This window comes from Cetorhinus maximus, chromosome 2 (assembly GCF_964194155.1).
Source record: "Cetorhinus maximus chromosome 2, sCetMax3.hap1.1, whole genome shotgun sequence".
Lineage (NCBI taxonomy): Eukaryota > Metazoa > Chordata > Chondrichthyes > Lamniformes > Cetorhinidae > Cetorhinus > Cetorhinus maximus.
The window spans coordinates 4,339,063-4,353,933 of NC_135880.1; the positions used below are offsets into that span (position 1 = coordinate 4,339,063).

Below are 14,871 nucleotides of genomic sequence, written 5' to 3' on the forward strand. Positions count from 1 at the left end.
TTTTCACACAGCAAGACTCCACAAACGGAGAGTGAGATAAAGGAGCAGTCAGTCTGTTTCTGGTGTTTTGCCTGAGGGATGGGCATTGGGAGACCCAAACTCACCCCCTGGGCTGGTGCACATCATCTGAAACTGCTCATTACACCAGCAATATCGCCAAAGGCAAAGAGAACTCCAGACTCTTATTCTCACCCTACTAATTGTCTCCTTAATTCCTCTCCCCCATCCATCTACCGTCACCTCCGACCAGCCGAGGATCCCCTGGGCTCCCGACTGAAATTAAGACACGTCAACTGAATTCCACCACTAGGCCTTTCAGCCCTGAGAAACATCAGAAATAGGAGTTGGAGTAGGCCATTCAGCCCCTCAAGCCTGTTCTGTCATTTAATACAAGCATGGATGATCTCCTACCTTAAATCCACCTTCCCACCTGATCTCCATATTCCTGGATTCCCCTAGATTCCAAGGATCTATTGATCTCAACCTTGAATGTACTTGACAGGCTGAGCGTCCACGCGAGCTAATGCTTGACCTGACCCCCTGAAACTACCTTTGTACCTCCTTTATCTCGGTGTCCGAAATGGCCTGTTCCTGGGTGGGGGATGAACTGGCATCTGTGGCTCACCAGCTGAACGCACTGTTTGAGGGGACTCTCCCCTCCCTTCTCTATTTCCCCTCCTCCATTCCCCTCCCCCACCTCCACTCTCCCTCCTCTCCTCGCTCCCTCCTCCATTCTCCCTCCCTCCTCCGCTCCACAGATCAGGTAAAGCCTAGGTTTAACCTGGGGGTGGTTAAGTTAGATGCTCTCAACTCATGTGCAGTTGTAGCCCCAGGAATTGGCCTCAGTGTCACTAGCTAAGCGAGAGGAACAATCAGCCGAGGCCCCCACATCTGCTGAATATCCATTGGCTGCTGCTGGACAGGGAGGCGTTGGGGTGAGCATTGACTGTGAAGCCTCCCATGGTCAAACAGCTGCTGACCCTATCTAGGCTCAGGCTTGTGGAAGGGACAAAGAATAGGACTGATGTTGAATCATGCTGAAAAGAGAGACATGTGACTGAAGCTTTTCATCTTACACTCATCAGGACAAATGCAAGAATGCCAAATTTCAAGCAGTCCGAATATCTATACTCAGGAGTAAAGGGTGCTGATTGGTTGGCAAGTCAGCTCTGATTGGCCGAAGCCTCGCCTTGGCTCCCCAAATCCAGGGTATTTGAAAAGAGGGGCAAGTTTGGACACATTCCCTATTGTCTGCAGTCCCTGTGTATGATTACATGTCACTTTTAGCTGGTGTCGATAATCCACGATATCAGCGTGACTGGTTGTCAGAAATAACTGACATTGCCTTTAAAAAAGCAAATAGCTGACATCCCCTTTAAAGACTCTCCTTGTTGACATATTTCTGATATCAGGGTGAATATCCCATGAAGCCCTCGCTCCTGACCTTCTCCATCTGGTTCCCATCAACAAACCCAGGCCCCAGTCCAAACACATCTTCCTGGAAGTTACAGAGAGAATGTTCCTGCTCAGCATTGGCAAAGAGGCAATAACTCAAAGCCCGTTCCAGTGTCTCTGTCCCGCTCTTCGGAGCAGAACCTTCGACTGAAATTCTTCACCCCATGTGGAGATCTGCATTTCGAAATAAATCCATTACAGGCAGATTCACATCACTCGGGGAGAGTGTCCCAGACACTGAGTTACCGTCCAACTCTCTCATTATCACTGTTTCCAAACTGAGATACCCAATCCCCTCCACTCTCCCTCTGCTCCACTCTCCCTCCATTCCACTCGCCCTCTGCTCCCCTCGCCCTCCCCCTCCACTCTCCCTCCCCCTTCACTCTCCCTCCATTCCACTCGCCCTCCGCTGCACTCGCCTTCCCCCTCCACTCTCCCTCTGCTCCCCTCCCCCTCCGCTCTCCCTCTGCTACACTCACCCTCCATTCCACTCGCCCTCCCCCTCCACTCTCCCTCCCCCTCCACTCTCCCTCCATTCCACTCGCCCTCCACTCCACTCGCCTTCCCCCTCCACTCTCCCTCTGCTCCCCTCCCCTCCACTCTCCCTCTGCTCCCCTCACCCTCCACTCTCCCTCTGCTCCCCTCACCCTCCACTCTCCCTCTGCTCCCCTCCCCCTCCATTCCACTTGCCCTCCCCCTCCACTCTCCCTCTGCTCCCCTCACCCTCCACTCTCCCTCTGCTCCCCTCACCCTCCACTCTCCCTCTGCTCCCCTCACCCTCCACTCTCCCTCTGCTCCCCTCACCCTCCACTCTCCCTCTGCTCCCCTCCCCCTCCATTCCACTCGCCCTCCCCTCCACTCACCCTCCCCCTCCACTCTCCCTCTGCTCCACTCTCCCTCCCCTACACTCTCCCTCTGCTCCATTCTCCCTCTGCTCCACTCTCCCTCCATTCCACTCGCCCTCCCCACCACTCTCCCTCCGTTCCACTCACCCTTCCCTCCACTGTCCCTCTGCTCCATTCTCCCTCTGCTCCACTCTCCCTCCATTCCACTCACCCTCCCCTCCACTCTCCCTCTGCTCCACTCTTCCTCTGATCCACTCGCCCTCCCCTCCACTCTCCCTCTGCTCCACTCTCCCTCCGTTCCACTCGCCCTCCCCCTCCACTCTCCCTCTGCTCCACTCTCCCTCCGTTCCATTTGCCCTCCCCCTCCTCTCTCCCTCTGCTCCACTCTCCCTCCTTCCACTCACCCTCCCCTCCACTCTCCCTCCCTCCACTCTCACTCCCCTCCACTCTCCCTCCTTTCCACTCTCACTACACTCTCTCTCCCTCCCTCCTCTATACTCCCCTCCCTCCTCCACTCTCCATCCCCCATTCTCCCCTCCCCTCCACCCTCCCCCTCCCCTCTCCCCTCCACTACCTTCTGCCTCCTCCACCCTCACCCCTTGACTCTACCCCTCCCTTCTCTATTCTCCCTCTTCTATTCTCCTCCCCCGCCTCCACTCTCCCTCCTCCAACCTCCCTCCCACCCCCGCTCTCTCCCCTCCGTTCCTCCCCTCCCACCTCCACTCTCCCCTCCACTCCTCCACTCTCCTTCCTCCAATCTCCCCTTCCAATTACCCACTCTCTCCTTCAACCTCTCCCTCCAGCTGTACACAGGGTTCCAGTTCATGGGGGCAATCCTGGTACATTGGCACATGATGAGTGTGTTTGGCAGTCTCCGTGGTAACTGGCAGTGATGTGCTGGGATTGGTGACCGGCCTCCGTTGCAATCGCGGTGTCGGTGATGATGATGCGCAGGCCGTGCTGTGGAGCATCGAGTGCCACGTGCAGCCTCTGATGCTGATCTGTGCCTGTGGGAAGCCCAGTTGGCCTATGGAGCCGGTCAGTTTGCTGTCCCCTTGCTCTGGATTGAAGTTTGGATCTTGGAGATGAAGTGGGGCGGGAGCAGGGGGGAGGAGAGGGGGAGAGGGGGGGATGGGGGAGGAAAGGGGGAGGGGGGAGGAGAGGGGGAGGAGGAGGGGGAAGGGGGATGGGGGGAGAGGGGGAGGGGGGGAGAGGGGGGAGAGGGGGGTGGGAGAGGGGGGAGGGGGGGAGTGGGGGAGCAGAGATGCAAGGAGGAAGATTGGATTGCCAGGAAAATAGAAGCAAACCACATCAGGATGGCTCCCCAGCACATTCCCACCATCGGGCACCTTTCCCAGATGTGGCCTGGGATGTGACCGGCACCATGGAGGTGGCAAGTTCAGAGCCTAATGCGTGACGATTTTGTGGCCTCACTACCATTTTCCTGGTTATGAGTGACTCCCCTACTCCTGCTGCCGGTGGGGACCAGCGGCTCAATGGGGGCAGGGTCCCCATGACAGGCCAGAGACCATCAGGGCAGGAGGCTCCATCCCTCAATCACAGCGCCAGGGATCCACCCAGAGGCATGTCCCTCCTCCCCGAGAAGCCAAGTGACGTCTCCCCTCTGAATTCTGTATTTGCCTGTGCACCCCAGGGGCGTCTCCGTGTCGAGGCCTCAGCTATCCAGAATCACACAGTGCAGAAGAGGCCCTTCGGCCCTTCGTGTCTGCACCGACATGTGAGAAACACCTGACCTATCTGCCTAATCCCATTTACCAGCACTTGGCCCATAGCCTTGAATGTTATGATGTGCCAAGTGCTCATCCAGGTACTTTTTAAAGGATGTGAGGCAACCCGCCTCCACCACCCTCCCAGGCAGCGCATTCCAGACCGTCACCACCCTCTGGGTAAAAAAGATTTTCCTCACATCCCCCCCTAAACCTCCTGCCCCTCACCTTGAACTTGTGCCCCCTTGTGACTGACCCTTTAACTAAGGGGAACAGCTGCTCCCTATCCACCCTGTCCATGCCCCTCATAATCTTGTACACCTCGATCAGGTCACCCCTCAGTCTTCTCCAGGTGTGGCCCGCAAATCTCCCGAGCTGCCAGCCCTCTGATTGGTCCAACAGCGTTGGGACTCCTTCAGCCACCTCTGATAGGACAGGGAGAGCTGAGGCGACCAATTAGGAAGCCACCTCCAAGAAAAGTTCTTGGCTGGCCTTGCTCCTGGCACGTGTGTGGTCAAGGAAAGCCGATTACTGTCACCAATTACTTATGAGCATATTGAACTTTTTAAGGGAGATGTGTGTGTGTTTTTAAAGAAATACAAGCAAGGACACTGAGCAAGAGACGGCTGATAATGTAAAGTGACCGCTTTCTGGAAAATTCCCATGTGGATGATACTGAGAGACCTGTTCTGAGAGAACATGGAATGTCACACCTGAGAAGGTGTCGTGGCCTTCTTCAAGCAGAGACACTTTAAAGGGAGAGAGGAAAAATGCAAAAGACTGAACTTTAATCTCCTGTGGTTGCAGAGACAAAAGGCTGATTTGCACATCTCAGAAGATATCCAAAAATCCATCTCCTGTTGATTCATATCTCAGAATGTGCGAAATGGTCGGAGATCTAAAAAAAAACCAGACTCTCGGGGGCACAAAGTGTTTTTTTTTTCCCCTGCAGGAATACACAGGGTAAAGTAGGTTAAAAGGCTAGCTGTAGAGTAGTGCTGGTGCGTTAGTGCGCTGTGAGAGTGACAGCACAGGAAGACCAACTAGTCGCTCCTGCGGCTGCAGGCCAAGTCTCTCTCCCTCTCCCTGTTGCTGGGGGCAAGGCTCAGCCAAACCGCAATCATAAAGGAAACAGGACGGCTTCTTCAGCCAACTTGCAGAACCCAGTGTCTCCAAACCGACCGATAAACCGCCAAACTCAGCTCCACCGGAATCGCCCAACTTAACGGCCGCAACGTTTCACCATCTACCCCTCACGGACAAGCCAAAGACTGATTCGTATATCTTCTTCAACTTTTATTTGGACTCAACTTCTCATTTCTGACCTGTCTGTGTGTGTGTGTGTGTTGCGTTTCTATTCTATTTTTCTCGGGTTTTTAGTAACGAATAAACTCACTCTTCTTTTCTTTGACTCAAGATAACCTGGTTAAATTGGCTCCTTATAAAACATAAATATATTTGGGCTGGGAAAAGGTATCAATGGGGGGAAGGGATCCCTTTTAAATTAGCCTTGTTGTGATCAGCCGTGGGGGTTGAATGAAGAAGGGGAGCCAGTTCATTCCTCCTCACCCAGGGAGCAAAACAAAGTTGGGGTCCCCGGTCAGGAAGTTAACAATCTGGGGGGGGCCTCACCCCGGGATCAGTTGTAACAGTGCGTTCAGAACCTCGCAGCTCACAGCCATATCCGGCCTCAGTTAGGAGCGAGATGATTGTACAGCTGTGACTCAGTGGGTAACACACTCACCTCAGAGTCAGAAGGTCGTATGTTCAAATCCCACCCCAGACACTTGCGCACGAAAATCATGACTGAAATTTGAGTGCAGTGCTGAGGGAGTGCTGCACTGGCGGAGGTATTGTCTTTCAGATAAGGCATTGAACTGAGACCCCCATCTGCCCTCCCGTGTGGATGTAAGAGCTTCGGGAACACTATTTCATAGAGAAGAGTAGGGGAGTTCTGCCTGGTGTCCTGGCCAATATTTATCCATCAACTAAAATCACTTATTTGGTCGTGAAACATGGCTGCTTGTGGGATCTTGCTGTGCACAAATTGGCTGCTTTGTTTCCTACATCACAACAGTGACTACACTTCAAAACAACAACAGTTTATATTTATATAGTGTCTTTAGCACAATAAAATGTCCCAGGGCATTTCCAAAGGAATATAATAAAACAAAGTGTGACATTGAGACGCATGAGGAGACAGTAGGAAAGATGACCAAAAGCTTGGTCAAAGATCTGGGTTTTAAGGAGTGTTTGAAAGGAGCAAAGTGAGGTACGGAGGCAGAGAGGTGTGCAGAGGGAAGTTCAGAGCTTGTGGCCCATGTAACTGAAGGTACAGCCACCAATGGTGGAGTGATTAAAATCAGTGATGCACAGATGATGCACAGTGATGACACCAGAATCAGATGAGCGCTGAGATCTCAGAGGGTTGAGATCACACAGATAGGGAGGGGCGAGGCCATGGAGGGATTTGAAAACAAAGGATGAGGATTTTAAAATTAGGGCGTTGTTTGACTGGGAGCCAATGAAGGTCAGTGAGCAGAGGGGTGAGAGGGGAAACGGGACTTTCTGTGAGTTAGGACACAGGCAGCAGAGTTTTGGATGACCTCAAGTTTATGGAGGGTAGAATGTGGGAGAGGAGCCAGGAGTGTGTTGGAATAATCGAGTCCAGAGGGAACGAAGGAGCGGACGAGGGTTTCAGCAGCTGATGAGCTGAGCCAGGGGTGAACTCAGGGGATGTACCGAGTGGAAATAGGCTGCCTTAGTCATGACACGAATATGAGGTCAGAAACTAATTTTGGGATCAAATGCGACACCGAGCTAGCGAACAGCCCAGCTTAATCTCAGAAAGTGCTGGCAAAACTCAGCCGGTCTGGCTGCGTCTGTGGAGAGAGAAACAGAGTTAACGTTTCCTGTCCGAGCGTCCAAAAGGCACCCGAGGAACGTGTCACTAAGCCTGAGGGCTGTAGTTGTCTTCCCTTTCGGGGCCGTGTTTTATTTGTAGCAGCCCTGGGCTGGAAGCGCTGAGAGGCGCGGTGAAGCGGCGAGGGACAGTGTGGCGGGCAAATCGGGGCCCCCTCGCCATCGAAATGGCGTGTATCCCGGGAACGCATAACGTACGCAGCAGGATTGGGACGATACGGCGTGAGAAGCCTCCATTGTGGACGGTGGGTAAACGCTGTTGGTCCTGCCCGCTACCGCACTTAGTGCAAATCTGGGACGATTCCGCCCCCGGTCACAGTGGTGTTGGCTCATAGTTAACAGAAGCTGCCTAGGAAGAGGTTAGAGAATCACAATGATCACAGCGTCTAGGAATCATCTTTGAACAGAGTGAATCCACATGAGTTCACACTCAACATCATGTGGTCCAAACAGTGTGGAGATGGACATGCTTGGTTGAGGGGCCAGTGGGGGCAAATGGCATTTAACAAGGAAAAGTCCAAGGTACGTAGAGTAGAGAAGGAAATGTAAATTAATTAAATTCCGGATTACAGGACAGAAGCAAGAGAGGCATCTTGGCCGTTGATGGCGAGCTGCATTTCATTTGCTCACAGGATCTGGGCTTCGCTGGCTGGGCCAGCATTTATTGCCCATCCCTAATTGCCCCTTGAGAAGGCGGTGGTGAGCTGCCTTCTTGAGCCGCTGCAGTCCATGTGGTGTAGGTACACCCACAGTGCTGATAGGGAGGGGGTTCCAGGATTTTGACCCAGCGACAGTGAAGGAACAGCCGATATATTTCCAAGTCAGGATGGTGAGTGACTTGGAGGGGAACTTCCAGGTGGTGGTGTTCCCGTCTATCTGCTGCCCTTGTCCTTCTAGATGGTTGTGGTCATGAGTTCTGAAGGTGCTGTCGAAGGAGCCTCGGTGAGCTTATTGAAAGCATTTCAGAGGATAGAACATAGATTCCAGGAGGTAACTAATTGATCTGGGTGCCGGGTACGACTGTGTTGTGTAGAGTTAAGGTGACACAGCAACAAAGCGCAGGCATTAGATAAACTGAAACCAGCTTCTACAATGTGAGTTGGGTGGGGGGGGGGTCAAAGGTCGTGGGGCAGTTTCCATTGGACCAGAATACTAGGAGATATTTAAGAATGCAAGATTTTAAGGGAATGAATGTTGATTTTATGTTTGCAATCAGCACACGCTCTGGAATCAATTACATTTCTTATTTATACTTGATTTCAAATCCCCCACGGCCTTGCCCCACCATACCTCAGTAATCTCCTCCAGCCCCACAACCCTCTGAGATCTCTGTGCCCCACTAATTCCGGCCTCTGGTGCATCCCCGATTTTAATTGCCCCACCATTGGCGGCTGTGCCCTCAGCTACCTGGACCCAGGCTCTGGAAGTCCCTCCTTACGCCTCTCCACCTCTCTACTCTTGCTTTCCTCCTTTAAGACGCTCCTTAAAGCCTACCTGTGAAAAAAGACTTATAGGGACTCGAAATGTTTAACTCTGTTCTTCTCTCTCCACGGGTGCTGCCAAACCTGCTGAGTCTTCCCAGCACGTTCTGGTTTTTTTATTCCTTAACACCACCTCTTTGACCAAGCTTTTGATCATCGGACCCAATATTCCCTCCAGTGTCTCGGTATCGCTTTGTTTTATACTGCTCCTGTGAAGGACCTCGGGACATTTCATCATGTCAGAGGCGCTGTATACATATAAGTTGTTTTTTTCAGAGTTTGGTAAGCTATTTCCAACAGAGTCTGGAGTTGGACTGATGGACCAAGGAGTGTTTGACAGTGATGCACCTTCCTCAGTTTCTACAGTGAAGATTTCAGCTCATGGTACATTCCCAAACCAACCAGGTCCCCCATGGTCACAGCAAATAGTTCACAAACTATTGTGATGCTTTAGAATCTCAACCTGTAGTTTATTTTGAAGTAAAAATCGTACTTTAAACAGATAGTAGACCGTTCAGTACAAATATGCAGTACAGTAATGATAGGAAGACATGTTTTGCTATATATTTTGCTGGTGGAACAGGCTTGAGGGTGCCCAATGGTCTCCTTGTGTTTCTATGTTCCTATAACTTTGCAAGGTCTCTCATCCTGTGATATAACTGATGCACAGTTGAAATCCTCAATGCACAGGGGTCTGGGGAGTTGTCTAAGAGGGTGTACACATTTGAAAATTAATCTTCTTGCATTTCATCGCTCCCAGCATACAAAGGCTGACTCTCATCTCCTTGGACCGGAAAACAACACAATAATCCTTCGGATCTTCCCGAGGGCATTGATTGGGGAGCAGGCATGTGCATTTCGACGCTGAGGGGAAGGGAAAGGGAAGATAAAGGGGAATGAAAGATCAGTGTTAGAACGAGACAGGAACTTTGCTGCACCTCACTCCTGCTAATGTAGAAAGTTGAAAAAAGACAGCACCAACTGTACTGGACCCCCAATTGATGTATCATCTGTGGCTCGGTGGGTGGCACTCGTATCTTTGACTCAGAAGGTTGGAGGTTCAAGACCCAGCCCAGAAACCTGGATACAAAAATCTAGGCTAACATTCCAGCGCAGTATGGAGGGAGTGCTATACTGTTGGAGGTGCTTTGTTTCACATATGAAATTAAACAGTGGCTCTGTCTGCCCTCTCAGGTGGATATAAAAGATCCCATAGCACTATTTCAAAGAAGAGCAGGGGAGTTATTCCTGTTGTCCTGGCCAATATTTATCCCTCGACCAACATCACAAAAACAGATTCTCTGATCGTTATCACCTTACTGTTTGTGGGAGCTTGCTGTGCACAAATTGACAGCCGTGCTTCCTACATCACAGCAGAGACAAATGTGACAATTGCTTGGCTGGTGAATGCTTTGGGATATCCGGAGTGTTTGGGATATGCCTCCCTGGTGCCAGGGTCCGGGATGTCACTGAACGGCTGCAGGGCATTCTGAAGGGGGAGGGGGATAAGGCAGAGGTCATGGTACATGTTGGTACCAATGACATAGGTAGAAAGAGGGATGAGGTCTTGCATCAAGAATTCAGGGAGTTAGGCAGTAGACGAAAAAGCAAGACCTCTCGGGTTGTAAGCTCTGGATTACTCCCAGTGCCACGTGCTAACGAGCTCAGAAATAGGAGAATAGCACAGATGAATATGTGGTTTAAGAGTTGGTGCAGGAGGGAGGGTTTTAGATTCCTGGATCACTGGGACTGTTTCTGGGGAAGGTGGGATCTGTACAAGTGGGATGGTCTACATCTGAACCAGAGCGGGACTAACATCCTTGCGGGCGGGTTTGCTAGTGCTGTTGGGAGGAGTTTAAACTAATTCGGCAGTGGGAGGGGACACAGAATGTTAGCAGAATAGGGACACTTCGTAATACAGTAAAACAATCAAGTCAGAGGGACTACAGCTGCAATAAGTTTCAAGGGAGTAAGGCAAGGCTGAATGGCCTCTACTTTAATGCCAGGAGTATTACAGGGAAAACGGATGAGTTAAGGGTGAGGATTGACATGTGGAATTGTGATATAATAGCCATCACTGAGACGTGGTTGAGGGAGGGGCAGGATTGGCAGCTCAACATTCCGGGATATAGAATCTTCAGGTGAGACAGGGGAGTGGGTAAAAGAGGAGGGGGCATTGCATTATTAGTTAAGGAGTCAGTCACTGTAGTGAGGAGAGATGATATCTTGGAGGGGGCAACGAATGAAGCTTTGTGGGTAGAGCTTAAGAATAAAAAAGGGGCAGCCACATTATTAGGTGTTTATTATAGACCCCCAGATAGTCAGCGGGAAATTGAGGAGCAAATATGTGCACAATTTGTGGAGTTGTGTAAAAACAATAACAATAGGGTAATTATATTAGGTGATTTCAACTTTCCCAACATTAATTGGGATAGACATAGTGTTAAGGGCTTGGATGGAGTGGATTTCTTGAAATGTGTACAGGAGAACTTTTTAGGTCAATATGTAGAGGGTCCAACAAGGGACGGCGCAGTGCTGGACCTAATTCTGGGGAATGAAGCTGGACAGGTGGCTGAGGCGGTGGTGGGTGAGCATTTTAGTGATAGTGACCACAACATGGTACAGTTTAAGTTTGTTATGGACAAAGAAATCGACAAGTTGCAAAAAAATGTTTTGAATTGGGGAGAGTTGGTTTTAGTAAAATAAGGCAGGATCTGGCCAAGGTAGACTGGGAACAGTTACTTGTGGGGAAATCTACAGAGGAACAGTGGGCAGTGTTCAAAAAGGAAACGGGGAGGGTACATTCCCTCTAGGGTGATAGGAAGAAGTAACAAGCCCAGAGAACCATGGATGACCAGAGATATTCAGGTTACGATGAGAAGGAAAAGAGAGGCTTTTAGCAGGTACAAGGGAAGCAAATCAGCAGAGGCATTAGTGGAGTACAGAAAGTGCAGGGTGGAGCTTAAGAAAACAATTAGGAGAGCAAAGAGGGGATATGAGAAAGCTCTGGCTGGTAAAAGTAGGGAAAATCCCAAGATATTCTATAAGTATATCAATGGGAAGAGGATAACCAGGGAAAGAGTAGGGCCCACAAGGGACCAAGGGGGCAATCTATGGGTAGAGCCAGAGGACATCACTAGAGTGTTGAATGAATACTTCACATCCGTCTTCACCTAAGAGAATGAGGATGAAGGTATCAAACTCGGAGAGAGAGACTGCGAGGTTCTTAAGCAAATTGATATAGGGAGTGACAAGGTATTGGAGGTGTTGGCAGGCTTAAAAGTGAACAAATCTCCAGTTCTGGATGATTTGTGCGCCAAGCTGCCGAGGGAGGCAAGGAGGAGGTCGCAGGGGCTCTGACCCAAATTTTAATTCCTCTCTGGTCACAGGGGAGGTGCCAGAGGATTGGAGAACAGCTAATGTGGTTCTGCTATTTAAGAAGGGTTGTAGAGATAAGCCAGGGAACTACAGGCCAGTGAGTCTCACGTCAGTGGTAGGGAAACTATTGGAGAAAGTTCTGAAGGAGAGAATCTTTCTCCACTTGGAGAGACAAAGTTTGATCAGGGATAGTCAGCATGGCTTTGTGAGAGGGAGGTGATGCCTAACAAATTTGATTGAATTTTTTGAGGAGGTGACCAGGTGTGTAGATGAGGGTAGTATAGTTGATGTAGTTTATATGGATTTCAGCAAAGCCTTTGACAAGGTCCCACATGGGAGACTTATAAAGAAGGCAAATGCACATGGGTTACAGGGTAATTTGATAAGGTGGATTCAAAATTGGCTTAGTTGTAGGAGACAGAGGGTGATGACAGAAGGATGCTTTAGTGACTGGAAGCCAGTGTCCAGTGGCGCACCACAGGGATCTGTGCTGGGTCCCCTATTATTTGTCATTTATATAAACAACATAGATGACTATGTGGGGGGTAGGATTAGTAAGTTTGCAGATGACACAAAGATTGGCCGGGTGGTTAACAGTGAGGTTGAGTGTCTTGGGCTACAGGAATATATAGATGGGATGGTCAAATGGGCAGATAAGTGGCAGATGGAATTTAACCCTGAAAAGTGTGAGGTGATACACTTTGGAAGGAGTAATTTGACAAGGAAGTATTCAATGAACGGCATGACACTAGGAAGTTCTGAGGAACAAAGGGACCTTGGCGTGTGTGTCCATAGATCTGTGAAGGCAGAGGGGCATGTTAGTGGGGCGGTGAAAAAGGCATATGGGACACTTGCCTTTATCAATCGAGGCATAGATTACAAAAGTAGGGAGGTCATGTTGGAGTTGTATAGAACCTTGGTGAGGCCACAGCTGGAGTACTGTGTGCAGTTCTGGTCGCCACATTATAGGAAGGATGTGATTGCACTGGAGTGGGTGCAGAGGAGATTCACCAGGATGTTGCCTGGGATGAAACATTTAAGTTATGAAGAGAGGTTGGATAGACTTGGGTTGTTTTCATTGGAGCAGATAAGACTGAGGGGCAACCTGATCGACGTGTACAAGATTATGAGGGGCATGAACAGGGTGGATAGGGAGCAGCTGTTCCCCTTAGATGACATAAGTTCAAGGTGAGGGGCAGGAGGTTTAGGGGGGATGTGAGGAAAAGCCTTTTTACCCAGAGGGTGGTGACGGTCTGGAATGCATTGCCTGGGAGGGTGGTGGAGGCGGGTTGCCTCACATCCTTTAAAAAGTACCTGGATGAGCACTTGGCACGTCATAACATTCAAGGCTATGGGCCAAGTGCTGGTAAATGAGATTAGGTAGGTAGGTCAGGCGTTTCTCACATGTCAATGGGCCAAAGTGCCTCTTCTGCACTGTGATTCTGTTGTGAATTTCAATACGAGGTATTGGAATCAAAATCCAATCATGCTGTGGCCGTGATAATGCTACGGTGGGTATAGGATGAACACTCTGAATCTGTGGCCAGCGAGTGTGGAGAATCTCCAGCATGTTACAGCAAGGAATGCTCAGGAAGAGGCTGTTAAACAGGAAGGTCACTGAGGGGAGGGAGTACATGAGGCACTGTGTTACCAATAGAGCCAAGCTGCTTGAGATACTTCTGGGGGTTGGTGCAGAATGGAGTCAACACACATCTACCCTATAGACTTCACATAGAGAGGGAGGAGGGCGGAACTGAAACATCAGCACCCAGCTTGCGCATCCCCCCCGACACCCACCAGAGGGGCCACTCTCCGGTATACAGATCATCCAGGCACAAGGGAGTAGCAATCATCACCATTACCTTTACACCTCTCCCAGTCATAACATGAGTCCAGGAATGAACAGAGCTCCCTCTTGGAGCTGGAGAGGGACAGAAGAGCTCGCTCTGCTGCCCACAGCAGGTCAGACTCCTCACATTGCCCCTCCTTCACCAGTTGCAGGTCCTGCTCTTCACATCTGTTTGCTAAATAGGCACAGATCGAGGAACTTAGAAGGGTCTGAGCAGCAACATCGTATACGCACAGCTCTGCAGAATCAGCAGCACTACAAATACAACAGCAGATAGTGAGAGTGTTAGTGAGGGACAAACACAGCCTGTACACACTGACACCGACACATACACAAACACAGCTTGTACACACTGACACCGACACATACACAAACACAGCCTGTACACACTGACACTGACACATATACAGACACAGCCTGTACACACTGACACCGACACATAAACAAACACAGCCTGTACACACTGATACAGACACATATACAGACACAGCCTGTACACACTGACACCGACACATAAACAAACACAGCCTATACACACTGATACAGACACATACACAAACACAGCCTATACACACTGACACTGACACATAAACAAACACAGCCTGTACACACTGATACAGACACATATACAAACACAGCCTGTACACACTGATACAGACACATACACAAACACAGCCTGTACACACTAACACGGACACATACACAAACACAGCCTGTACACACTGACACAGACACATATACAGACACAGCCTGTACACACTGACACAGACACATATACAGACACAGCCTGTACACACTGACACCGACACATACACAAACACAGTCTGTACACACTGACACCGAAACATACACAAACACAGCCTGTACACACTGACACCGACACATATACAGACACAGCCTATACACACTGATACAGACACATACACAAACACAGCCTGTACACACTGACACAGACACATACACAAACACAGCCTGTACACACTGACACCGACACATAAACAAACACAGCCTGTACACACTGACACTGACACATATACAGACACAGCCTGTACACACTGACACAGGCACAATCACAAACACAGCCTGTACATACTGACACCGACACATATACAGACACAGCCTGTACACACTGATACAGACACATACACAAACACAGACTTACACACTGACGCCGACACATATACAGACACAGCCTGTACACACTGATACAGACA

At 50.1% G+C, this 14,871-nt stretch overlaps 1 protein-coding gene across 1 annotated transcript in view; it reads right to left on the bottom strand.

The window, feature by feature from the left end:
• Positions 1-8,876: 8,876 nt before the first annotated feature.
• Positions 8,877-14,871, bottom strand: part of LOC144691779 (complement component C6-like) — a 109,798-nt gene continuing 103,803 nt past the window's right edge. Inside the window, exons 17-18 of the mRNA XM_078560242.1 lie at positions 13,671-13,912; positions 8,877-9,294 (exon numbers count right to left, since the gene is read on the bottom strand). Coding sequence (XP_078416368.1) covers positions 9,137-9,294; positions 13,671-13,912 — 400 coding nt within the window. The 3' untranslated portion in view covers positions 8,877-9,136. The remainder of the gene's footprint in view (positions 9,295-13,670; positions 13,913-14,871) is intronic.